This window comes from Gopherus evgoodei, chromosome 3, assembly GCF_007399415.2.
Source record: "Gopherus evgoodei ecotype Sinaloan lineage chromosome 3, rGopEvg1_v1.p, whole genome shotgun sequence".
Taxonomy (NCBI): Eukaryota; Metazoa; Chordata; order Testudines; family Testudinidae; genus Gopherus; species Gopherus evgoodei.
In genome coordinates, this window is record NC_044324.1 from 42,394,942 (window position 1) to 42,421,948 (window position 27,007).

Below are 27,007 nucleotides of genomic sequence, written 5' to 3' on the forward strand. Positions count from 1 at the left end.
GGGCCCCATTTAATAGCGGCGAGCATGTGACGGGCGCTGCTGCCTGGGGAAGGGAAGGGGGCAGTTTCGGTTTCCTTTACGGAGAAGCGAAACTTGGCCCCGGGTGGCTGCAGCGGGCAAGGTGTGTGTGGAGATTGCGGCGAGCCCGTTTACACCGGGCCACCCCGACTCCCTACCTAGTTACAGCTGCCGGCTGTGCATCCCCCTCCCCACTCTGGGCTCTTGCCCCGCACAGGCTTGCGCCAGGCTCCGAAACCGGCGCTTGGGAAATATGCCCGACTTCTGGTTTCAGCTGGTCAGAGCCCTGCTTCCCATCCATACGAACGGAGCGCTACCCTACTGCTCTGATTGCATCGGGTATGCCCCCCTGGGAATCCCCTAGACGACACATGGCGTGTCTGCAAACCGCATTCCAGCCAGCAGTTGTGATCGAGGTGTGTGCATCTTCACAACTAGCCATAAGGGGAGGGACACCCTCGGGCTGTAAAGCAGCAGGGCGCTGTGCAGCTGGCCCATAAGGAGGAACATTCCAGCCTGGGCTCCTACCTCCTGCTCTCCCCCTTTCCTGGGGATTTTCTGTCTGTTATAAAGGCCCTCTCTGGGGGTGCTCACAGCTGGCACAAGTTAATACGGCCTCAGAGGACCAGCCCAAGGCAGAGCAGCCTCAGGCTTGAAGAAGTGATGCAAAATTTCCAGTCACCCGACCCCCCAACCTGTGTGCCAGTCTCGAGCTGATGCTTGGGGTTAGGGTGACCGGATGTCCAGATCTTAGGGTCTTTGTCTTATACATGCAAATATGTCCTCTCCTCCTCCCCTCCCCCCCCAAAAAAGACATCGGCCTTAGCCTACCCTAAACCCAATTGTCCATACTATTTGTAACTGGGAACATCTGACAGTGGCATCAGCGCAGTCCTCCTGCAGGATCAGGGGACTGGGCTGCAGCTGGTGGCATATGGCTCCAGAGTTGTGAGTGAAGTCAAGAGGTAGTTCGGTGCCTGCGAAAGGGAGGTACTCTGTAGTTTGGGCACTCAGCCACTCGGAGTACCTGGCAGGGATGTCACCTGTCATCCTCAGGACTTCCGACACCCCAGTAAGGTACATCCTCTCTGGTCGTGTGAACGAGGGCAGGGTGTCATCCCCTTGTTTGGCCAACTGGACCCGCAACCTCCTGAATTGAGACATCACAGTGCAGAGATCATCCTTGTTGAGCATACTACCGTATGCATTGCTGACCTAACGCCAGGAACTTGAGTGCCGACTTCCAGCAATGGACCTAGTCATTCTGTCACGTTTCTGGATCGAACCCAGCTTCAGTAAAGCAAAGGAGCAAGGTTTAATCATCTGGGCTGCCAATGGAAGTAGCTATTACCAGGATAGCCTCCCAAAGACTGGGTACACTGCTGTTCAGCCCTTTTCACAGCAAGTGTTGCAAGGAACTGTCAAGCCCTATTCAGCACAAACTGTGGAAGTGGTGACAATAGTAGCAGTACTGTATGAGGAGGACAGAAGCAAGCACCTGTGCATCTGTTCCAACTCAGAATGGATGGTGTGAGCACTTACATCCTGGATGCCCATCTGGATGCAGCGGAGCATGAGATCTGCCGATTAAAAGCCAGTCAAGTACGCAGTGTACTTGAGATGTACATGGGAGCTGGTTCCAGTTTGAATTTGCCCCTTTTTTAAGCATGGGAGATGAGAACTGCACACATTATTCCAGATGAGATCTCACCAGTGCCTTGTATAATGGTACTAACACTTCCCTATCTCTACTGGAATTACCTCTTTTTGCCTTTTTCACAGCTGCATCACATTGGCAGCTCATAGTTATCCTGTGATAACCAACACTCACAGGTCTTTCTCCTCCTCTGTCATTTCCAACTGATAAATCCCCAGTATATAGCAAAAATTCTTGTTGTTAGTCTCAAAATTCACAACCTTGCACTCTGCACCATTAAATTTCTTCCTATTTCTATTACTGCAGTTTTCAAGGTAATCCACATCTTCTTGTATGATATTCCGGTCCTCCTCTGTATTGGCAATACCTCCCAATTTTATGCCATCTGCAGATTTTATTAGCATACTCCCAGTTTTTGTGCCAAGGTCAGTAATAAAAGTGTTAAATGAGATTGGTCCTGTAAGGGGGTCCACTGTCGAGAGAGGGGCTCTTCGTTCTCCGGGCGCCTGGGAGCCAGGCCGCCTCACTATCCCGAGCAAGCAGTTCAGTCTGTCCAGCCCAGGCCCTGGGTTCAGGGCGGGGCAGCAAACACAGCCAAGTCAAATAGGCTCAGGCCTTTAAGCAGGGCTGAGCAATAGCAGTTCTGGGCCCAGCCCTTGGGTCAGGGCGGGGCAGCAAACACAGCAAAGTCAAGTAGGCTCAGACCTTTAAGCAGGGCTGAGCAATAGCAGTTCTAGGCCCGGCCCTTGAGTCAGGGTGGGGCAGCAAACACAGCAAAGTCAAATAGGCTCAGGTCCTTAAGCAGGGCTGAGCAATAACAGTTCTCAGCTTTGGCCTCTTCAGGCCCAGGGAGAGGTGGAGTCTGCCACTCACACACTGGGTGGCAGGGGGGATGCAGGCCCTCCCACTCCACTGCATCCCAGCCCGGGGCCCTAGCAGCGGCAGGCAGTCTGCTGCTGTGTCGATGGGGATCCTGGCCACAACACACTGACATTGGCTCCGGCAACTCCGCAGCCTGACTGGGGTCGGCTGCCCCCGGGCTGCTTCCGTACTCCTCCTCAGGACCTACCTGGGTCGTCGTGGTGTCAGCGCAGGGGTCAACTACCATTGGCTCCTCAGGGTGAGTGTCCACGGGCGGGCTCAGCGGGTCCTCGGGGTAGGTGGTAGTGAGCACGGGCCAGGTTCGGTTCCACCTCTGGGCAGCTGGAGCGGGGCAGGCTTGGCCAGTCCTCCTCCAGGTAGCGAGCGTGGGGCAGGCTCGGCCGGGCCTCCCCACGGGAGCTCGGTCACAGACGTCCGGCCCCTCTGATGGCTGGGTCCTCACTGAGCTCGGAGGGCCTGCCTTTATACTTCTGGGTCGGCGCTTGACCCTTTACGAGGCGGGGTCAGAGCTCTGTAGCTCCGCCCAGTCCGGCCTCCGGCTGGGCTCTTCATTCTCCGGGGCGTCTGGGAGCCAGGCCGCATCACTACAGGTCCAAAGACCAAACCCTGAGGAACTCCACTAGTAAGCTCATCTTTCAGCATGACCCATTGTAGTCTCCCCTTTAACCAATTTCCTATCCATCTTTCAATTCTCAAATTAATCCCCATCTTCTCCAATTTAACTAAAAATTTCCCATGTGGAGCTGTATCAAATGCCTTACTGAAATCCAGGTAGATTAGATCTACTGCATTTCCTTTGTCTAAAAAAATCAGTTCTCATTTCAAAGGAAGAGATCAGGTTAGTCTGGCATGATCTACCTTTTGTAAAACCGTGTTGGATTTTATCGCAATTACCGTTTATCTCTATGTCCTTAACTACTTTCTCTTTTAAAATTTGTTCCAAAACCTTGCATATAATAGAGGTCAAACTGTAATTTTCCTGATCACTTTCCCCCCCATTTCTTAAATATAGGAACTATATTAGCAATCCTCCAGTCATAGGGTATGACCCCTGAGTTTACAGATTCATTAAAAATCCTTGCCATTGGGCTTGCAAATTCATGTGGCAGTTCCTTTAACATTCTTGGGTGGAGATTATCTGGGCCCTCCAATTTAGTCCCATTGAGCTGTTTTGAGTTTGGTTTCCACCTTGGATGTGAAAATTTCTACTTCCATATCCTCATTTCCATTAGCCATCCTGTGACTACCCCTAAGCTTCTCATTATCCTTATTAAAAACTGAGGTAAAGTATTCATTTAGATGCTGGGCCATGCCTAGATTATCTTTAATCTCCAAGAGTCCACTCCATCTTCAGTTCTTAGCAGTCCCACTTCTTCTTTCCTTGTTTTCTTCTTATTCATATGGCTATAGAACTTTTTAGTATTGTATTGCCAGTATTGCCTACCTGACTATTAGTGTAATTGGTATTGTCACTATGTTTCCTCTTAATGTCCATTCCCCTATTCACTGCTGTTTCTTTTTCCATTGCTGTATTCTCTGTTTTTTTATTTGCCTCTCTAGCAATATTAGACTCAGGCGTGGAGATTACATGAGCATCTCCCAACCATTTCCCCTGAGTTCCTAGTTTAAAGCTCTTTTAATCACTTGTGCCATCCTCCATCCACCCTACTCAGGTGGAGTGCAACCCATGAGATAGTCCTTTGTCCATGCATGCCTCCCAGTGGTCAAACATCCCAAAACCTTTCTTACAGCAGCATTGCCTCGACCATTTGTTGATCATCATAATCTTGTCTTGCATTCATTCTCCTCCTCTTGGGTCAAGTACAATGCCACTGAAGATCACCCGAGTCTACATTTCTTTAAGCAACTTCTCCAGTCTGGCATAGTCAGCCTAGATGTGTTCCAGAAAGAATCTAGCAGTATCATTTGTTCCCACATGAAGCACAATCAGTGGATTTTTTCCTGCCTCCATTATTATACTCTTCAGCCTCAGGTCCACATCCTGTATCTTAGCACCCAGCAAACAGCACACCCTTCTGTTCTCCAAATCAGCTCTGATAATAGGCCCATCTGTTTTTCTTAGCAAGGAGTCATCAGTCACATAGACCTAGACCTGTCTCTTACTGCTGTTGGTGTCAGAGTAGCAGCCATGTTAGTCTCTATCCACAAAAAGAACAGGAGTACTTGTGGCACCTTAGAGACTAACACATTTATTTGAGCATAAGCTTTCGTGGGCTACAGCCCACTTCATCAGATGCATAGACTGGAACATATAGTGAGGAGATATATATACACATACGGAGAACATGAAAAGGTGGGAGTTGTCCTACCAACTCTCAGAGGCTAATTAATTAAGAAAAAATATTTATAGCGATACCCAAGATAGCCCATTACAGACAGTTTGATAAGAAGTGTGAGAATACTTAACTCAGCCATTCCCAGTCTCTATTCAAACCTAAGCTGATAGTGTCAAATTTGCATATTAATTCAAGTTCAGCAGTTTCTTGTTGGAGTCTGTTTTTGAAGCTTTTCTGTTGCAAAATTGCCACCTTTAGGTCTGTTACTGAGTGGCCAGAGAGGTTGAAGTGTTTTCCTACTGGTTTTTGAATGTTACAATTCCTTATGTCAGCTTTGTGTCCATTTATTCTTTTGCATAGAGATTGTCCGGTTTGGCCAACGTATGTGGCCATTCACAGTCTTTGTTTAATCCTGAACTGATGATGTTAAATTTGCAGATGAACTGAAGCTCAGCAGTTTCTCTTTGAAGTCTGGTTCTGAAGTTTTTTGCTGCAGGATGGCTACCTTTAGATCTGCTATTGTGTGTCCAGGGAGATTGAAGTGTTTTCCTACAGGTTTTTGTATATTGCCATTCCTAATATCTGATTTGTGTCCATTTATCCTTTTCCGTAGGGACTGTCCAGTTTGGCCAATATACATAGCAGAGGGGCATTGCTGGCATATGATGGTGTATATTACATTGGTGGACGTGGAGGTGAATGAACCGGTGATGGTGTCGCTGGTGTAGATATGTAGACTGTGAATGGCTTGCCAACTACAAAAGCAGTTTCTCCTCCCTTGGTTTTCACACCTCAACTGCTAGAAGAGGTGTGTAACCTCCCTGACTGAACTAACCTCGTTATCTCTAGCCGGCTTCTTGCTTACATATATATACCTGCCCCTAGAAATTTCCACTGCGTGCATCTGACGAAGTGGGTATTCACCCATGAAAGCTCATGCTCCAAAACGTCTGTTAGTCTATAAGGTGCCACAGGACTCTTTGCTGCTTTTACAGATCCAGACTAACACGGCTACCCCTCTGATACTTTATTTCCTGTGTCAGCTGTAGTCAAAGGAGGGGAGGGGAATTGGCTTCCAGGAAAGTACATTCACCAAAGGGAGTGGCTTTACATCAAGGACAAACAACACAACTATCACACTGTAGCCAGGTGAGTCATGAAACTGTTTTTCAAAGCCTCTCTGATGCACAGCGTTCCTCAGTGTGCTCTTCTAATTGCCCTGGTGTCTAGCTGTTCAAAATTGGTGCAAAATGATTGTTTGCTGTTGCTTTCAAGGAGGGAGGGAAGGAGGGGAGACCGATGACGTACCCCAAATCACCCGCAACAATGTTTTTGCCCTACGAGGCATTGGGAGCTTAACCCAGAATTCCAATGGGCAGCGGGGACTGTGTGATAGCTACCCACAGTGCACCACTCTGTGAGTTGATGCTAGCCACGGTATTGAGGACGCACTCTGCTGACCAATGTGCTTAGTGGGGACATGCACGATCAATTCTGTAAAATGGTTTACTAAAGATTGATTTCTATAAAATCAACCTAATTTCGTAATGTAGACATGCCGTTACATAGGCATTGAGAGCATAAAAGTTTACTCTAAAGAAATCTACAAATAACTCCATTACTTTATTGTTTCTGAAGAAGGCACAAGTTCTCTTGTGATTCGCCAATTGTTAGAAAACATTTCAAACAAAGTTACTTACAGAAGCTCTCATAAAACTAGATAACTCTGGAACCCACTTTGGATGCTTCTGGTTCCTATTTCAAAGTAGGTGAATGTTAAAATTGACTAAAGCAAGTTTAGCTGTATCCATAGCTATGTTAAATGGAAAATTGTTAAAGAAACAGGGAGTGCCTATGCAATGCCTCCTGCCTAGTCTCATTTATTTAGTTTAAAGTTTTACTTCCAGTATATTTAAGTCCATAACTATAGTGTTCAAGACACTGAAGACAAAAAGTACTGGGTCACATTAGGGTCTGGCAGTGTTGTGCTGCTCTGATAATGCAAAGGTGCTGTAAACTTGCCTTAACTGGCCAGTTAAACAGGGTTTATGGCTTCAAAGCAGTTTATTCTATTTAGAGACTGTTTGGATCCCCCTATGCTCTCACCGCAGTCAATACGACCCTTATGTATTGTCTACTTTTTGCCCCAATGTTTTATTGCTAGGGACATTTTCAAGGAAACAGTATATTTTAAGTGTTGATATGCTCTTGCTATTTAAAATCCCCACTCAGTGAAGTCAGCCCGTATGATCTGCAGGATTTACATAGATATTTGCATAGAAATCTATCTGCCATCATACACAGAGCTCCTGACTAGAAATGGAGGATAAACTGCTGAAAAGATGAGGGCTGCCTGCCGATTTCATTTCCATCTCCATGTTCCTGTTGAAAAATGGACGAAGCAGAACCAGATACACCTCTACCCCAATATAATGGGACCTGATATAACATGAATTTGGATATAACGGTGGTAAAGCAGTGCTCCGGGGGGGCGGGGCTGCACACTCCGGGGCAATCAAAGCAAGTTCGATATAATGCGGTTTCACCTATAATGCAGTAAGATTTTTTTGGCTCCCGAGGACAGTGTTATATCAGGGTAGAGGTGTAATGATAATCCTCCTGATAGGATGCTAGTCCTCCCCACCCCCCTTTTCCATTTGTGATGATAACTCAACAAGCTTTTGGAAGGTTTCCTCAAGGTGATTTTTCACATAGTCATTATTACTGGGCTATTTGGGTGGCTGATTTCCTCTCTTTCCCGGGTGTGTGTAAGTTTCTTTTTACAGGAAGAGCCTGTCTTGCACACCCAGATAAGATATGAGAGCTGTGCGTCTTATGATCTGAGCTACTTCAGTAAGGAAACAGCATGTAGCCCTATTAAAATACTTGCTTTCTGGCTGCTGCACTGTATTCCAAGTGGACTAAAAAGTTGACTGCGCGGTGAAGGGCGTGTGGAGGGGCACCTTGGCAAGCAATGCAGTCAGCTCTTTGAGCTGAGTGGGAACATAAACACTCCATCTGCAAACACGGGACTCCAAATCCCTTGCAACCTGGACGAGTTCCGTTTCTTTCCTCCCAACTGCTTGTTGACAAAGATGCCGTCATCACCTAATGTACAAACAGCTCGTTATAGCCTCCCAGTCCTCCTTTTATTGTGGGCGGTTTCCCAGCAGAAGCAAGAGGGCTCGGTTTCTCTGTAGTGGTTGCTCTGCAGAAGAACCTGCTGCCGCTGCTGACTACAAAAGCTGCGCGCATCGCTAACGTGACAGCTGTGCGGGCGGTTTCCAGCTCCAGTTCAAAGCCCCAGCGACAGCTGGGGGGCTGGCGGCTAACAAACCGCCGATCGCTTTCGGTTCTCCCCACCCCCGAATCGGGTTTCCCTTTCCCCGCCCGTGCCGGGGAGGGGGCGGAGCGGGGCGGCGGGGCCTTGGCGCGGGCTCGGTTTCGTTTCTCCGGGTGGCTGTGGCGGGATGCTACATCCCAGCCGGCTGGGCCGGCTCACGCTGCTGCCCCGCGCGCTCTCCGCCATGTCGGCGCCTCCCGCGGGCGCCTCCGGACAGGCCGGACCGTGCTTCGCCGTGGAGGGGCCCGGCTCGGACCTGGTCTGCTTCACCCTCAGCGCCGGCGCCAGCGGCCGCCCCGAGCCCCGCTGCTTTGTGCCCGCTCCGGGGAGGTGCTATTCCCTCTGCGTCCCCGCCGCCCCTAGCGTCCCGATGGCCAGGCTGCACCGGCGCTTGCAGCAGAGGCTGAGGCAGGGGCCGTTCGGGAGGTGCCGGGTCCTGGGGCTCCTCTGCTACGGGGCGCAGGCTGCGCTGGAGAAGGGCTTCCTCATCCAGGACCCGCAGGGGGGCCCGGAGACCGAGCGCGCCCTGGAGGAACTGCTGCGGGGCCTGGGCGAGCTGCCGCCGCCGCCGCTGCTGGGCGTGTACGAGGCGGGCGAGCGGGGCGAGCTGTGGCAGTGCCTGTGGGCCCTGCGAGGGGCGGGCGGCAGAGACCTGCTCCGCAGAGCCCGCGTGGTGGCCGCTGAGGAGCCGCCGCTGCACCCCGCAGTGCCCGGCCTCAGCCACGCCGCCGTGTTCCACTCCCTGGAGGCCGCCCGCAGCGTGGTGGAGCAGGTAAGATCCCGGCCAGGGGCCGTTCAGAGGGAAATGAAACTCAGCCTGATTGCACCTGCTCGGCTCCCCAGGGGCTCTGCGCCTGCAGCCTTCTCGCAGTGCAGCCCCGGCACCGCCAACGTCGAATTGACATTGGCCTAAGTGAGGGGGATCAGGTCCATGATCTATTTTCCCTGCTTAACCCCTGGGCCTGCTTAGCAATTGGAGTCTCCATCTGGGACACTGCATCCTACTATCCCCAGGGTCTTATTTTTGGTGTAGAAGTGACAGGGCTTGAATCTGAACTCACAGCCCAGAGTCGTTCTACTGACTTAAGTGGACATTACTTCTGAATGACACCAGCTTACATGAAATCAGGCACAGGCCGGAAGGCTGTTGGATCATAATAACTAGCACTTTTCATCAATAGATCTCAAAGTGCTTTACAAATGAGGTATACGTGATTATCCTCATTTTACAGAAGGGGAAATCAAGGCACAGAACAATAAAGTGACATGCCAAAGGTCACCCAGCAGGCTTATCGCAAAGCCAGGTCTCCTGAGTCCCAGCACAGTGCCCTATCCAATAAGCAAAACTTCCTCTTTTAAGTTCTTGAGTGTAATAAGTTACATGTACATAAACAGGTTACTTTTAGTAAATGATTAATGAAGTCCCATCTAAAATGCTACCTCCTTGCTTTCAGATAATTTTTCAGAATAACTTTAGCAGCCCTTACACCTGAGGAGTTTACTCCACCTTTCCTTACTGTTTTCTTCTTGCTTGTTTTTTTTTTTTATCATTATTTTCAAGAAGAAATAGAGCAGAATCACCACATCTGGGTCAAAGATTGGGATTGTTCAAATCAAAGACTTTGATTCTTGTGTCTGTCTTAAAATTGTATTGTCCTTCTGTATTAAACTGCACCCTTTCCAGTTAAATATGGTCTTTTGAAAAATACCTGTGTACCAGATTGCTTGTCGAGTAATCAGTATTACATTAATTACAGTGCACATCGTTCATCCCTGAAGCCACAGCTGTCCTTGATCTAGTGGATAAATGCCCCAAGCAGTCAAAAAAGGGAGAATTTCCTGTCATAGTTATTGAAGGATTAGATGCAACAGGTAGGTGCATAATGTGAATATAGAATTACAACTGAATAATTGTTAAAATAATGTCTGATGTGACTTCTGTGCATGCTTAAGGCTCATGAGATGTTCAAAAATAGAACTTGAGAAGTGTTTGCTGGAGTCCAGAGGAGCAAGTCACAAAGATTAAAATTCTCCGCCCAGATTTGCATCTCAACTCCAAAGCAATTTTTCACTTCAGATGCAAATTTCCTACTAATGTCATTGGAAGAGTACTCATGTAGGCAAAGTCGAATATTGGAAACAAGAGCTGTGGTACACAGTGCAGTCCTTAGTCTCTTGGAGAAGAGGAGAATCAAGGTGCTTTTGAGCAATCATTAATTGCTTTTCCCAGAACAGTACTGTATATGCCTCTTAGGGTGACCAGACGGCAAATGTGAAAAATCAAGATGGGGTGGGGGGGTAATAGACCCAAAAATCGGGACTGTCCCTTTAAAATCGGGACATCTGGTCACCCTAATGCCTCTGAAGAGCTATGCCTTCTGTATTTTCAGTTGTAGGGAACCAACCAAAACGGGGAGCAAAATTCATCATGGTGTCGCTCCACTGAAGTGAACAGAATGATACCAGGAATTAATTCGGCAACATCTGTGTACCCTGCCATGTTAATAACGTTATTGAAACTGAAATGTAGAGAAGTTACCATATGTGTAGATGGCCTAAAGGGCAATAGAGTCAGGCTAGGCAAAAGGGGAAAATGACTCTTTGACTGGGTATTACATTTCCAAAGCAAGGGTGTTCTAAGTGGGGTTTTTATAATATAAACAAACAAACACACCTTAGACAAGTCCCATACCAGCTCAATCTCATTGGAGCACAACATACAACCACCTTCCTGGGATCACTTCTTGTGTCACTGCTGTATTCTCTTTGATCTCTTCAGCAGAGCTCCAAATCCTTAAAGAGACAGGATGCAGGTAAAGATAACCCCTCCAGCAAATATAACTCTGATATACTCTTATGGGTACTACATAGAAACTGTGATAAGAACTTGAATAGTCAGATAGAAGCGTACTGTGACATAGTCAAAACCCTATCCTCTAACAACACAGTCAAGATTCGTAGTAAGATGCTAGATAAATATATCAAAATGTGTTTTCCAGCTTAAAGGATAAGAACTTTTTTTTTGCATTTTTAAAAATGAAAGCTAATTAAGATGTGCCATGCTATGTCTCAAGATTTGTTTGTTTTTATTTGTATGTTAACTGCAGGCAAAACAACTGTAACCCAGTCGGTCAATGACTCACTGAATGCACTTCTCTTAAGGTCACCACCAGCTTGTATCAGCCAGTGGAGGAAGACTTTTGATGATGAACCAACACTCATCAGGAGGGCATTTTATGCTCTGGGCAACTACATTGTTGCTTCAGAAATAGCAAAAGCATCCACCAAGTCACCTGTGGTTGTAGACAGGTTTGTAAAAAAATATTTTCCTGTTGTTTGAATGTGACCATCCAGTCTTTCAGTGGGACAAACAAAGCTACTTGAGTTATCTTTCTTGTCTTTAGCATTACTTTGGTGGTAGCCTGGAAAATATTTATGTATTTCTACTTAATTCTGGTTGGTGGTTTAAGTACATATGAAAAAGGCAGCTTGATAGTATTGTCTTCAACCACGCATATTATGATATTTGTAGGCCATCAGATTCACCAACATTCTGAGGCTAGTTCATGATAGCATGCTTGAAAAAGTCTGCTTAGATAGTGTTCTGGCTGACCCATTTCCTATCACTAAAGATATTAAAAACAGTGCTGTGTAAATGGTCCACTTTTGTATAATTTCTTGTATGTAGTAATGTTCAGTGATGCTATAGGGGATCTGAGCACTGGTATTGGGATACATTTTCGATCCTCTGGAAAATTATTTAATCTGAACAGGCTTGCACTGTGAAGGTCTTTGAGGCAATTGTTCGTGAGCCGCTGTGTGCTGGTGACTGTGTTCTAGAAGCACATACTTTAGAAGAGATACAGTTTCTTATGGACAGATTTGCAGAGTTTGCAGAAAGGTACAGGCTGACAATCTGAAAAAGATGGAGGTCATGTATCAACCTGTGCCAGGGAAACCCTATGTGAAACAAACAGTCACCATCAGCAACACAGCGAAATGCCGTTACAGACTTCTGCTATCTTGGCAATACATTGTGAAATGATGTTACTACATCCAGATAAGGAGCTGACAAGTCATGTCAACAAAGATAGTTAATCATTTGACAGATTTTCAGGCAGAGTCTGGCAGCAACATATTAAGCTTCAAACCAAGTTAAGTCTAAAAAGCAGTTGTGCTGTCCAACTTGTATCACTGTGAAACCTTGACCTGCTACATCATATAAGCTTCTAGAAGAGTTCCATTTATGACATCTGCATGACATATTCTGCATCAAATGGCATGATAAAGTTACCAGTAATGAAATTCTGTAATGTAGTCACTGCACAGGGATTGAAGCCATGCTTATCTCATCACAGTTATGGTCACATATTGAGGATGGGTGACACTAGAATGTCAAAACAGTTGCAGTTTGCTGAACTGAAAGTCAGCAACCGAGTACAAGGCAGCCAGAAGAAACACTTCAAGGACACACTATGAGTGCATTTCTCACCAGCTTGTATAAGCCAGTGGAGGAAGCATAACTTGAAACAGTGCAGCATTGACATTGACAGCTGTGAGTCATCAGCAACAGATGGATCATGCTGGTGCGCAATAGTAAACCAAGAGGTTCCCAGTTCAAGATTTACCGCCATATGGATCTTGAGGCACAGCGGTTGAGTTGTAAACAGTGGTAGACTCAGCCGGCACAGATTGTAATCTCTTCCTCAGCATCGAGCTACCTATGCACGTCATACGGAAAGGACTGCCACTCGCGCATCGGCCTTTTTAGCCACAGTAGTACTGTCATCAGCATCAACTTGAGTCATGAAGCACAACAACCAGATTATTATAGCAGCTGAATGTCTCAAAAGACGATGCTGTAGCTACCAAAGCAGTTCCATTACTGTGTTGCGAATGGCTAAAAGTCCAGGTCTCGAACAGCCAGGCGTAGTGCAGGTAAGTACTGTGCAAGATTCCTTAATACACTACTGCCTATTTGCAACAAACCTGAAGAGAGTGCAGACTGCCAATTGCAGCTGGCTGTAAGGATGTTTTAGATGAGTGTAAATTGAAGATACAAAGGTTGCAGATCTCTTGAAACACCTAGATAGATTTATGTGTGGGTCTTGGGAGGAGCCAGTGGTTATGGTATATGTAGGTACCAATGACATAGGAAAAGGTAGAGGAGAGGTTATGTAGGCCAAATTTAGGTTTCCCGGTAAGAGATGAAATTCCAAGACCATCATAGTAGCATTCTCTGAAATGCTTTCAGTTCCACACACATCACCAGTTAGACTGACAGAACTTCAGGGTCCCAATTCATGGATGATTTGATGGTGTTTGGAGGAGGTATTTAGGTTTAGTAGGATCCAGTGATCCCTTGGGAAAAGGAGGACCATATAATCAAAGAATGGGCTCCACCTGAACTAAAACAGAACCAGATTGCTGGCATGTAAAATTAAAAAGATTGCAGGTGAATTTTTAAACTAAGGGCTGGGAGAAAGCCGACTGGAGCAGAGGAGCACATGGTTTGGACAGGCACATACCTTAGGGGAGAATTTGTTACAGGTAAAAAGGAGAGGATAGAAGAGGATAAGTATAGGTAAGAACTGAAGAGAAACAGTGAAACAAAAAAGAGTCCCATTCAGTTACATAACATGAAGTTAGAGAATTAAATATTGAACATTTTTATAAGTACTTATTAAATGAGGATATTAATATAATAGGCATCATAGAAACAATCATAATCAATTGGACACAGAAATATCAGGATTCACTATATAGAGAGGAATGACAGAGTAGGTTATGCTGGTGGGGGAGAGGCACTATATGTGAAAGAAAGCATAGAGTCAAATATAGTAAGAATCTTAAGTGAATCAAACAGTACCACTGAATCTCCATGAATATAAATTCTGTGCTTGAATAGTAAGAGTAAACAGTAGGAATATAGTACCGATCACCTGATCAGGATGCTGATGATGATTGAGAAATGCTAAGGGAAATGAGAGGCTACAAAACTAGAAAACCCAATACTAATGGGGGATTTTGACTAGCCCCACATTGACTGGGAATATTTCACCTCAGAACAGGATGCAGAGATTACATTTCTAGACACCATTGATGAATGCTGCTTGGGACAGCTAATCCTGGAACCCTCAAGGGGAGAGGGAATTCATAATTTAGTCCTTTGTGGTGCACAGAATCTGGTTCAAGAGGTGAACATAGCTGAACCACTTGGTAATAGTGACAATAATGTATTGAATTTAACATCCTTGTAGACGGAAAATGCCAATCACAGTAACATTTCACTTTCAAAAAAGAGAACTACACAAAAATGAGGAAGTTAATTTAATGGAAATTAAAAGGAACAGTCATGAGTAAAATACCTGCAAGCTGCCTGGAAACTTTTTAAGAATACTATAATATAGTTTAAGCCTCTGTGTCCCCCCTCAACCGCTGCCCCAAAAAACCAAAACAGTAAGAGAGCCAGAAACAACACCATGGCTATATAACAGAGTAAAAAAGGCAGGTACAGACAAAATCTGTAGTCAAATCATACTGGGAAAATAGAAGGAACAAACTCTGGCAAGTCAAATGTAAAAATATAATTAGGCAAGTGAAAAAATAATTTGAAGAGCAACTAGCAAAAGATACAAAAACTAGCAGCAATTTTTTTTAAGTACATCAGAAGTCTGAAGCCGGCCAAACCATCAGAGGGGTGACTGGACAGTTGAGTTGCTAAAGGAGAACTCAAGGATGACAAGGCCATTGCAGAGAAGCTAAATTAATTCTTTGCACTGGTTTTCATTGTAGGGAATGTGGGGAGATTCCCACACCTGAGCCATTCTTTTTAGGTGACATATCTGAGGAAGTGTCCCAGATGGAGTTCTCAGCAGAGGTTTTGGAACAAAACGATAAATTAAACAGTAATAAGTCACCAGGACCAGATGGTATTCACTCAGGAGTTCTGAAGGAACTCAAATATGCAATTGTAGAACTACCAAATGTGATATGTAACCTATCACTTAAATCTGTCTCTATAACCAGATGACTTGAGGATAGGTGATTTAACATGGATTTTTAAAAAAGGATCCAGAGGCAATCCTGGCAATTACAGGTCGGTAAGCCTGACTTCAGTACCAGGCAAATTGGTTCAAACTACAGTAAAGAACAGAACTATCAGACACATAGATGAACACGATAAGATGTGGAAGAGTCAACACATCTTTTATAAAGGGAAATCGTGCTGCATCAATCTGCTAGAATTCTTTGAGAGTATCAGCAAATATGGACAAGGGAAATCCAGCTGATACAGTGTGAGTGGACTTTCAAAAAGCCTTTGACAAAGTTCATCACCAAAAGCTCTTAAGCAGAGAAAGGAGTTAGGGATGAGGGAAGATCTCTCCTGGATCAGTAATTAGTTAAAAGATAGAAAACAAAGGTTAAGAATAAAGTTAGTTTTAATAGTGGATGAGGTAAATAGTGGGGGTCCTCCAAGGATTGGTAGTAGGATCAGTGCTGTTCAATATATTCATAAATGATCTGGGAAAAGGGGTAAACCGATAGTAAAATTTGCCAATGTTACAAAATTACTCAAGAGAGTTAAATCCAAAGCTGACTGCGAAGAGTTACAAAGGGATCTCACGAAACAGGGGGAAAAAATGGCAAATGAAATTCAGAGTTGATAAATGCAAAGTAATGCACACTGGAAAACATAATCCCAACTATACATACAAAATGATGGAGGTATAAATTAGCTGTTACCACTCAATAAAGAGATTTTGGAGTCATTATGGGTAGTTCTCTGAAAACATCTGCTCAGTGTGCAGCGGCAGTCCAAAAAAATAACTTTAGGAACCATTAGGAAATGGATAGGTAATAAGGCAGAAAATATGATAATGCCACTATATAAATCCATGGTATGCCCACATCTTGAATACATATTGCAGTTCTAGTTGCCCCATCTGAAAATATATATTAAAATGGGAAAAAGTACAGACTAGGGCAGCAAAAATGATTAGTGGTATGGAACAGCTTTCATATGACGAGAGATTAAGACGACGAGGAATGTTCATCTTGGAAAAGAAATGACTGAGGGGGATATGAAAGAGGTCTATAAAATCAAGAATGAGGTATAGAAAGTGAATAAGGAAGTGTTGTTCACCTCTTCCCTGATTCTTGTGTTAGGTGGTGACCCAATGGAATTAATAGGCAGCAGGTTTAAAACAAACATAAGGAAACACTTCTTCACACAATGCACAGTCAACCTGTGGAACTCATTGGCAGGGATTGTTGTGAAGGCAAAAAGCATAACTGGGTTCAAACAAGAATTAGATGAGTTCATGAAGGATAGGTCCATCTATGGCTATTAGCCAAGATGGTCGGAGATGCACTCTCATGCTCTGGGTGTCCCTAGACCTCTGACTGCTAGAAGCTGGATGACAGGAGATGGATCACTTGAAAACTTGCTCTGTTCTGTTCAGTCCCTCTGAAGCATCTGCCAACAGCCACTGTCAGAAGACATGACACTAGACTAGATGGACCATTGGTCTGATGCAGTACGGACATTCTTATGTTCTTATGAAGTGACTGAATTTAAAACACACTTAGCCCTACAGAGATGAAAAGATAGCAGTGCAGGTGGAGAGCAGTCCTCTAAATCCCCTAATCTGTGCAATTTACTAGTTCATTAGCATAATCAAGAAATGTTATTTCCTCAATTCTTCTGTTAAAAATATGAGTACTCTTTTTGTTGTAATGGTGACAAATTGGTATGGCCATCCTGAATGAATGAGGAGAACATGGCTTGACATGACTGAACTGCGAAAGAGGGTTCTGGGAGCAGAATCCTTCTCATACCATCAGGCAGATGCCAGAGGTGAAACTGACTGGCTCCATGCGGCATGTATGATCAATACTGATCCTTGAGTCCTTTCCATCTTTATGACTCACTCTAGATTAACATCGCCAAACTGAAGGAAAATAAAGTGAAATGATAACAGATTGGGATATGGAAATACAAACTAATTAAAGCACACTAGACCAAGTAGAACAGTAAACTAGACTGATAATATCTGCAAAAGGTATGCTTGCTCAAAAGTATAAAATTGTTGAAAAAGCTGTAGAAAAACTAAGATCTCAGATGTGTGCTTGGTATGATGTTGTATGTCAAGTAACAGAATAAAATGGAGTTAAATGGGCAATGTTATTTTGAATTTGTAAAACTGCAGTGTTACTCCTTATATGCTTCTGTTTTAAATACCAAATGTGTAAGCAATATAAAAAAATACCAAACTTTGCGAAAAACTTATAGAATTGAGTTGTTGTATGATGCTACTAAAATCGTAAGATAATGCTATAAGTTTTATAAAAACCAGAAAAGGAGACACATGATCTAATAGTTAGCATACAAATTGCAGGTATGATTGATGTGATATTAGAATTATGTTTGGTAATTTAATATCAAATGTGGGATTGTTGGGATGGTGCCAGATTGGTGTGCCCCAACTGAATTAAAGGTGAGAACATGGCAATACCCCTCTGCCATGTAGATTGGCCAGACTGGACAGTCTCTATGCAAAAGAATAAATGGACACAAAGCTGACATCAGGAATCATAACATTTGAAAACCAGTAGGAGAACACTTTTTAATCTGTCTGGTCACTCAATAACAGACCTGAGGGTGGCAATTTTGCAACAGAAAATCTTCAAAAACAGACTCCAACAAGAAACTGCTGAACTCGATTGATATGCAAATTAGATACAATCAGCTTAGGCTTGAATAGAGACTGGGAATGGCTGAGCCATTACAAACATTGAATCTATTTCCCCATGTAAATATTCTCACACTTCTTATCAAACTGTCTGTACTGGGCTATCTTGATTATCACTTCAAAAGTTTTTTCTCTTAATTGGCCTCTCAGAGTTGGTAAGACAACTCCCACCTTTTCATGCTCTCTGTATGTGTATATATATATCTCCTCCCTATATGTTCCATTCTATGCATCCGAAGAGGTGGGCTGTAGCCCACGAAAGCTTATGTTCAAATACATTTGTTAGTCTCTAAGGTGCCACAAGTACTCCTGTTCTTTTTGCGGATAGAGACTAACACAGCTGCTACTCTGAAACCAGATTTTTCAAGGAGCTCATCCCACATCTAAGAACCAAGATAAGTGGCTAGATTTTCAAAGAAGCTGAGCAGCCAATGTGATTGATCTCTTTAGAAAGTCTGGCCATAAGTGTCACAGTGAGAACTGCTGGGTGCTGATCATTTGAAAATCTCGTTCTGAGCTCTTTCAAAAATCAGGTCCTAAGGGGTCTATTTTAGATGTACTGAGTACACACAACTGTAAACTGTGGTTAATCAGTAACTCTGAAAATAAGGCTCAGTCTAACTTCTTTGTTTTTGTTTATGCATCTTCATATTTTTCTTCCCATTTTCATGACATGTATTTATTCAAATGTGTGTATTTTTATTAATGAAGGAGATATAGGTGTGAGTTCAGATGTCCAACCTATCTTCATATTGGAAAAATAATCATAATCAGGTAAACAACTGATCTGTTACCTGAAAAAAGGCATTAATAGTTATTTGGTGTCCTAATGGAATCAGCTGTCAAACAAAACTTCCTCATCATAGAATCATAGAAGATTAGGATTGGACGAGACCTCAGGAGGTCATCTAGTCCAGCCCCCTGCTCAAAGCCGGACTAATATCAACTAAATCATCCCAGCCAGGGCTTTGTCAAGCCAGGCCTTAAAAACCTCCAAGGATGGAGATACCACCACCTCCCTAGGTAATCCATTCCAGTGCTTCACCACCCTCCTAGTGAAATAGTGTTTCCTAATATCCAACCTAGACCTCCCTCACTGCAACTTGAGACCATTGCTTCTTGTTCTGTAATCTGCCACCACTGAGAACAGCCGAGCACCATCCTCTTTCGAACCCTCCTTCAGGTAGTTGAAGGCTGCTATCAAATCCCCCCTCACTCTTCTGCCCAGTTCCCTCATAAATCATGTGCCCCAGCCCCCTGATGATTTTTGTTGCCCTCTGCTGGATTCTCTCTAATTTGTCCACATCCTTTCTGTAATGGGGGGCCCAAAACTGGGTGCAGTACTCCAGATGTGGCCTCACCAGTGCCAAATAGAGGGGAATAATCACTTCCCTTGATCCGCTAGCACTCCTGGCAGTGCTCCTACAAATGAAGCCCAGGGTGCTGTTAATCTTCTTAGTAACAAGGGCACACTGCTGACTCATATCCCTAGGTTCTTTTCTGCAGAACTGCTGCTTAGCCAGTCGGTCCCCAGTCTGTAGTGGTGCATGGGATTCTTCCATCCTAAGTGCAGGACTCTGCACTTGTCCTTGTTGAACCTCATCATTTTTTTTTAGCCCAATCCTCTAATTTGTCTAGGTAACTCTGGACCCTATCTCTACCCTCCAGCATATTTACGTCTCCTGCCAGCTTAGTGTCATCTGCGAACTTGCTGTGGGTGCAGTCCATCCCATCATCCAGATCATTAATAAAGATGTTGATCAAAATGGCCTCAAGGCCAATCCCTGGGACACTCCACTTGATATTGACTGCCAACTAGACATCAAGCCATTGATGACTACTCATTGAGCCCGACAAGTTAGCCAGCTTTCTATCCACGTTTCTATCCACTTATATAAGTGTTTCTTTGATGGAGGGAAACACTTATATAAAATAAATTAATAACCTTTAATAAAGCTCCTTTTCTGTTCACATGTTTGTACATGTGGTTAAGGACTGGACTGCACATTCCCTACCAAATTTGTTGCATCACCTAAGCATTAAGCAGGATGATTAGTATCCACAAAATACGTTTTGGGGTTTGGATTTTGAAAAATAAAAGTGAACGTTTCTGATTTTGGTCTGGCTCAGAAAACACAAACTTGCTGGTTTTTGGTGCAAGCTTGGATTTTATTGGAGATAGAGAAGTGTTTGCCTAATACATAACCTCTTTCTAATGTTCTACTTAACAGTAACAAATAATAATTAGCAAAGAGTCCTGTGGCACCTTATAGACTAACAGACGTTTTGGAGCATGAGCTTTCGTGGGTGAATACCCATCCGACGAAGTGGGTTTTCACCACAAAAGCTCATGCTCCAAAACATCTGTTAGTCTATAAGGTGCCACAGGACTCTTTGCTGCTTTTACAGATCCAGACTAACATGGCTACTCCTCTGATAAATGATAATTAAACATTTTGTTTTATTAATTTGATCAATTATTTATGAGTACAAAATCCTCATGGTCCCCCACGCATTGTGACTGTGTATTAGGCTAGCATTATTAAAGGGTACTGATTTCTTTTACATAAGTAGTTCCTTATATTAGGAGGTTTTATCATGTTAATTTTTTTAAATGGTCATGTATGCATCTCACTCCTATATCTTTTTCTGACAGGTATTGGCACAGCACTGCTGCCTATGCAATTGCCACTGAAATAAGTGGAAAAGTGCAGAATCTTCCTCCAGCTCACCATGAGGTGTACCAGTGGCCTGAGGACCTGCTCAAACCTGATCTTGTCCTGCTGTTGACAGTTAGTCCTGAGGAGCGGATCCGGAGACTGCAGGGACGGGGGCTGGAGAAAACGGAGGAGGAAACTGAGCTAGAAGCTAACAGTTTGTTTCCCCAAAAGTATGTCTTAATAACGAATAAGAGATGGAATCCTCACCCAATTAAAATCAATAGCAAAATTCTCATTTACTCCATTGGGGCCAGGATTTCCATGCCTAGACTGTCCTGTTACTCAAGTAATACTGACTGACAAGGGTATATCTTGCCGGTTTTAGTCTCTGGATATGCTGATGGGCCTCAAGTGAGGAATAACTTCCTTACTCCCCCAAGTTCAAAGAAATTCATAGTGAAGGTGGAGTTTTGGCCCATCTCTAGTAATTACTGACATTTTTGACGGCTGCAAGAAGCCAAAAGCTTGGTTTTAGATCTCTCATGAAAGGCTGCATTTTCACCATCACCATGCCCTGTTGTAGTAACAGAATAACTGTCAATGTGCAGAAGTATTTCATAAGGCTGAAAACTCATTATTCTTTACAGAATTTAGCTTAAGCTGTTTTTTTTTTGGAAAATTCTATGGGTGTGCAATGGTGACCACTTTCATAAAACAGTTATAGAACTTCTCAGAATTTAATTATCTGATTTTGTGACCTAAGCTAGATTTTATAAACCTAAAATTGACCTTGACAATGATGTATTAAGAGACCCTACAAATCTCACTGTTTTCACCAAATTGTAAAAATCATGTTTTATGCTCCATTAGTTACATATGATCATGAACTAAAAAAAAACTCTGGAAGGAGAATCCAAACGCTACAGGGAAAAGTGTAACAATGTTAGAAGCATTTTTTCCATCCCAGCATGAGAGAGCTAATTGGACTTTCTTTCTGGTTAACTATATTATATACGTTAATTATCTGTGCCAAAGACTAGCCTATTGGCTTGGGTTGAAATCATCTTTCCTCCTTGGCGAAGAAATAAGTTACGCACAGAATGGAGTTCTCTAGGTGTTATTCCAGAGGATTTCACTATAGTGGAGTGGAAAGGGGGCATCACCTTAAATATTACTTAGATATTAGACATCCAGAAATCTGTTCAAATCTCTGGGTATCTACAGGGAGCTGTGTCACTCTCCAGGACCCTCTTTACACTGGCAGCACAGCTTCCTTTTCAGTAGCTTTTTGGTAGTACTCATTTTCCCTGGGTGTTTGGTGGCATAGAAGTTGCAGAGCTGGGAAATGAGGAGCTTAATACTGCAGTACTCCACAGTAGCTTCCATGGGAAGGTCCTCAGGAGCTTCCACATATCTGGAGGTGTATAATGCCAGGTAGAATAACCATCCTCCCAGTTTTGACCTAAACCACACTCAGCTACACTCCTCTGCAAAAACAGAGCCCGAGCCCCACACACTTCATGCAGTAGGATCTGGGAAAGAGCAGGAGAGTGTGTGATGTGTGTAGGGGGGAAGGGCGGTATGATGCTGTTTGGCTTTCCTTCTATTATGCCCTTGGCTGTAATCTCTGTACAATATCTTGCTTTAGATATTGCCCTTAGTTATTACTGTTCATTAGATACAGTCAACCTGGATTTGGGAGTCAGGAAGAAGCCAGAGTGGTTTGAAATGATTCGTTTTGCAGGAGTAGAGAAAACAACCTCCTTCATTGCTCACACACCCCTCAGAGGCTAGTTGCGGAAGAGCCATGTTTAATAAGAATTGATTGCTTGCGGACCATGCAGCAAGGTTTTCATAGTATTGTTTGCATATGCAGCAGGGAGGAAGATAAATGGAAGGTGTGAGAAAGTTGTCTCACAGGAACAACAAGCTCCTAGTTGAAATCAGATCAGAGAAAAAGGAGCCTGTGCTGGGGTTATTGTATTCCTCCATTACAAAACAAACAGACCTGGGGAGAGAAATATCCTCTGCAATGTCTCAGGAACATGGTTTGGCGGTGAGTGTGCATATTGTGAATCCCATCTTCATAAATAACTGTTCATGTTTTGTTGTGCCTTGTGACACGCTGCAATGTATTTAATTCTTGGCTTCATTCTAGAATTTTTCTGCAGCCAGTGCATTTTCAGAGTCAGATATACCTTTTCATTTCATGGCGGTTTGTAGTTATAGAATTAATCACTTGCTATATTTTTATGTATTTATTTTTTAAAAATAGAGTTGAAGAGTCATACAAAAGGATGGAGAACCCTAGATGCCAAGAGGTTGATGCCAGCCCCTCGAGAGAAGAGGTTCTGAGGACTGTTTTGTACCTAATTAAAAAACACTGTGGTTCATTATAGCTGCTTTTGTGTGGCAACATTTACAGTGAGTTGCTTTTGTGTCCTCTTTTTTTCCTCCCTGGAAATGCACTGCACTCAGCTCTTTTCCATCCAAATAAGCTGTTCCAGAATTCTCAGACAGAAGAGTCTCCCCTTTCCTCTACCTAATCTAAACAGTGTTTTTATACTAACTCTTTCATTGCTGCCTAATGTACTTTTGTATATAGAGCAAAACACAACTCACGTGCTGTCCACCATCTCTGGTGCAGCCACTAACAAATCATTAGGGACCAACCAGGTATCTGAGACGGTAATAGGAATGTGCTGGTATTTCTAACAATGCTATTGTATTCCATCACTGCATAGAAAACCTGCTCCTGCATTCTTTGCATACCCAAACTCCAAGTGACTTCAGTGTGAGTTTTGGGTGTGTAAGGAATGCAGAATCAGGAGGAGAATCTGAAACTCAGTCTAGCAGTAAAGCCATTAAATGATCCAACATTCAGAAACCTGGAAACCGCAGTCCCAGTGTTGGTTACTAAAATTGGAATTTGGATATTAGAGTGACGGGCATCCTGCAGAGGTGTGAAATAAATGAGGGCCTGATTTTCCCAAGTGCTTGGTACCAATAACTCCTGTGGAAGACAGTGGAAGCTATGAGTGCTCATGCTTCAGTACCAGGCTTTGAAAAATCAGATCCTGAGTAAATAAATACAAATATGTCAATACAAAAAAAGGAAAGATCTGAATTGCAGGTCAAACCATTTAAAAGAGATTTAGGTGGAAGGGGGACAGAGTCTGTATACTGGCACGTTAGAAACAGGGACCTGAGAGAAATCAAAATATAAAACATTTTGTAAATAATAAACAGAATATTTTTCTAAATAGATTTTTTTCCCCAAACCTATTATTAATGCATTAATGTTATTTCTCAATGTTATTTGCTGGCCTTTTGATGGAATTAATATAAAGCAGAAAGACATGGAGAATCTACTTGCAACATTCATTTTAGTCAGTTTTTTCAGCACTTTATCTGTACTGAGGTATGTTTTATGCAGAGGCAGCTGGACACCATCTCTACCCTGCAAAGACATGCATAAGCTCAACTTTATACACATGAGTACTCATGTTGGGGCTACTCACCAGGCATAAAGCTGAACATGTGTGTAAGTCTTTGCAGGATCAGGGCCTAACTGAAATTCAAGATGGAAACCTAAATTAAATGGCATTTTATTTCTAATCTTGTTTATATTTGTTCCTTTATTAAATAAGCACAATTGCTCTATAAATATCTCTTGTCAATAAATGTTCTAAAAAATGCGTACATGAGTGTGACTGAACATGGTATTACCCTCCACAGCAAAGCGTGTGTGCAAGGGAGAAAAGTGTTTTTACATTTTATTTAGTTTACTTATTTTTAATTACTTGTATTGCATTAGTGCCTGGTGGCCCTCTACACACACACAGAATAGGAACTCACAATTATGATTATACTGTACATCTGAAGCATTCAGATAATCAGTTTTGGATAAAGGAATTTCAGATGTGGAGAGCATAACCAAATTTGGATAATCAGAGGTTCAATAACTGGTTTATTTGTCCTGTAGCTTTCAGAGTCTTACTTCTTCCAACCTTACTGAATGCTCTGCCCATGGAATGCAAGTACTCCTTGGTCAGGCAGAGCTCCAGTAAAGCCAGGCTGTTCTTCTGCCTTTCCTGGATGTATTGATAAGGAGGGTAAATGTAGCTAATAAGATCACAAACTATAACACTTATGGGCTATTCACATTCCTTGGAGCTAATTTACTCGTGATATATAGCAGGCAGTACAATAAAACAAGATTGCTCAAGTTAATGTGCTCCTTTCTTTTCTCTTTACTTTGTTAGAATTAAAGCTCTGTATGGAGTATTGCACGTGGCCCATCCAGAATGCTAAAGATAATGATACAGATACTTGATAATTATTGATGGCTATTGATGATTTCTCTAACCTCTTTCTTACACAGATCCCAAAGCACTTTACAAATATTAATTATAATTTACAAACCTCCCTGGAAGGTGGGTGAAAGAAGTATAAGGATGTCTCTTTAGCAGCCACTGAAATGCAGCTCTCCTCAGGTATGGAAGCAGTAGGACTAAACAATTTAGAACAGGAAGTGAAGAATATCATACCCAGTTGTGGCTGCAGGTTAGGTAGGTGGTACATGTTTAATTTGGAACTTAACTAGGTCGCAGGGCTCAGCCACCCCATCTTACAAAAAGTGCTAGGGGAGGTAAATGACCTCAGGAGGCCTCAGAGCCCAAGCTCTGACAGCTGTGCAGCAATTGTATAGTCCTGCAGCCCAAGTCAGTTGACAGGGACCAGCTGTGGGTGTTTTACTGCACTATAGACATACTGCAAGAGGCCAGGATTTTGATTTAATCACTTATGTAACCCTAGCTTAGGCTTGGTCCCATATAGATACAACAAGAGCACCATTTACGGCTTGATCCTGCCAGTTGCTGAGCCAGTGAAGTGCTTAAGTACATGCTTAACTTTAAGTATGTGAATAGTCCCATTAAAGTCAATTAATCCAGCTCCAACTGACCAATTATCACTATTGTAGCATGGAAGTGTGTCTTGTAGTAGGAGCTATGCAACTTCTGATCCATACTGAACCCTGCTGTGCCTGTTATTTACAAGAAGGAATGCCACCACAGCGCTCCAGCAAGTAAAAGAGGGGTTGCAAGTTTATTTTATAGTACCACTGCAAATGTTTCCCCTCCTGTTTTATTTGCACCTGTCTGAGGCTCATTTTTCCTGGACTAGGTATGAGCAGATATTTAATCTCAAACCCTCTCAACTGGTAGGGAGCTTGAAATCAGGAAATTTGTCCAAGCTTTCCCCATTCTGTAGAAAAACAGCTTCTGGACATGCCAAGCAGAATGGAAGGGTTTCCTTTGAGCCTAGGTGGCCCCTGGGCAGGTTTCCTGAGCCTGGGAATGATTCTCCCTTAGCCCAGTGTACCATAAGGTATTTTTGCCTTCTGCTGCTATGAGACAAAGCAGGAAATATGTTTCTTTGGTCTCATCACTGCCAAATTGGGAGGTTAACAGCCACCCATCCTGAGAAGACACTGTCCTTAGTCAGAGACTAACAAAAAACGTCTTCAGTGGAGTTTAGCTCTTCAAGACTTTGATTTTGAAATACAATACATTTCAGGAGCCTCTAACAAAGTGGCTGATGCACTCTCCTGGCCCAAATGGCAGGGATAGGAGCCAAGCAAGCCAGAAACATACAGGGAGGAGAAGAGGAGACTTCATCTCACCTGGCAGCTGGACCCAGGCCCCTCCCCCGTCAAACTCTCAGGCAGCTGCTGCGCAGGGACCAGGAGTGGCAGGTGTGAGAAGTGGCTGGTCCTGCTCCCTGCATGGTCTGGCTGCCAGGGACAGGGGTCAAGTGTGCCAGGAGGCAGGCACAGCGGGAGAAGGAGAGAGCTCTCCCCCCATGCCCAGCAGGCGAAGCAGAAATTGGGGTAGGGGGGCACTTTACCCCAGCTTGCAGGACACAAAATCTCACCCATTCCTGAAACAGACCCCTAACCTCTGGCTGAGTTGCTTAAGTCTTCAGATCATGGTTTAAAGCTTCAAGTTACAGAGACTCCACCATTTACACTAGTATAAAGCTGCAAGTGACCTGTACCCCACAGTTTCTGCCAATCTGACCAGGGAAAAATTCTTTCCGGACCCAAATATGATCAGTTAGACCCTGAGCATGTGGGCAAGACCCCACAGCCTGACACCTGGAAAATAATTCTCTGTAGTAACTCAGAGGGCTCCCCATCTAGTGTCCCGTCTCCAACCGTTGGGGATTTTTGCTACAGCAGTCACTGATGGGCCACATGCCACTGTAGGCAACCCCATCATATCATCCCCTCCATAAATTTATCATGCTCAGTCGTAAAGCCAGATGTTTTTTGTCTCCATTGCTCTTCTTGAAAGGCTGTTCCAGAACTTCACTCCTCTGATGGTTAGAAA

The 27,007-nt window shown here is 43.7% G+C and overlaps 1 protein-coding gene across 3 annotated transcripts; it reads left to right on the top strand.

Annotated features, from left to right (window-relative positions):
- Positions 1-7,405: 7,405 nt before the first annotated feature.
- CMPK2 (cytidine/uridine monophosphate kinase 2) lies at positions 7,406-24,308 on the top strand. 3 transcript variants are annotated; one of them, XR_003999488.1, is made up of 7 exons: positions 7,406-8,969; positions 9,955-10,069; positions 11,305-11,506; positions 18,664-18,726; positions 20,609-20,842; positions 22,489-22,668; positions 22,888-22,969. XR_003999488.1 is itself a non-coding variant. In XM_030555481.1 (6 exons), the coding sequence occupies exons 1-6, from the start codon at positions 8,325-8,327 to the stop codon at positions 23,009-23,011; spliced, it is 1,383 nt and encodes a 460-aa protein (XP_030411341.1). In that variant the 5' UTR covers positions 7,411-8,324; the 3' UTR covers positions 23,012-24,308. The 3 variants fall into 3 exon arrangements, 2 of the variants coding, with proteins under 2 accessions (XP_030411341.1, XP_030411343.1); XM_030555481.1 differs by lacking the exon at positions 22,489-22,668 and having other exon boundaries at positions 7,411-8,969; positions 22,888-24,308; XM_030555483.1 differs by lacking the exons at positions 18,664-18,726; positions 22,489-22,668 and having other exon boundaries at positions 7,413-8,969; positions 22,888-24,308.
- Positions 24,309-27,007: the final 2,699 nt, after the last annotated feature.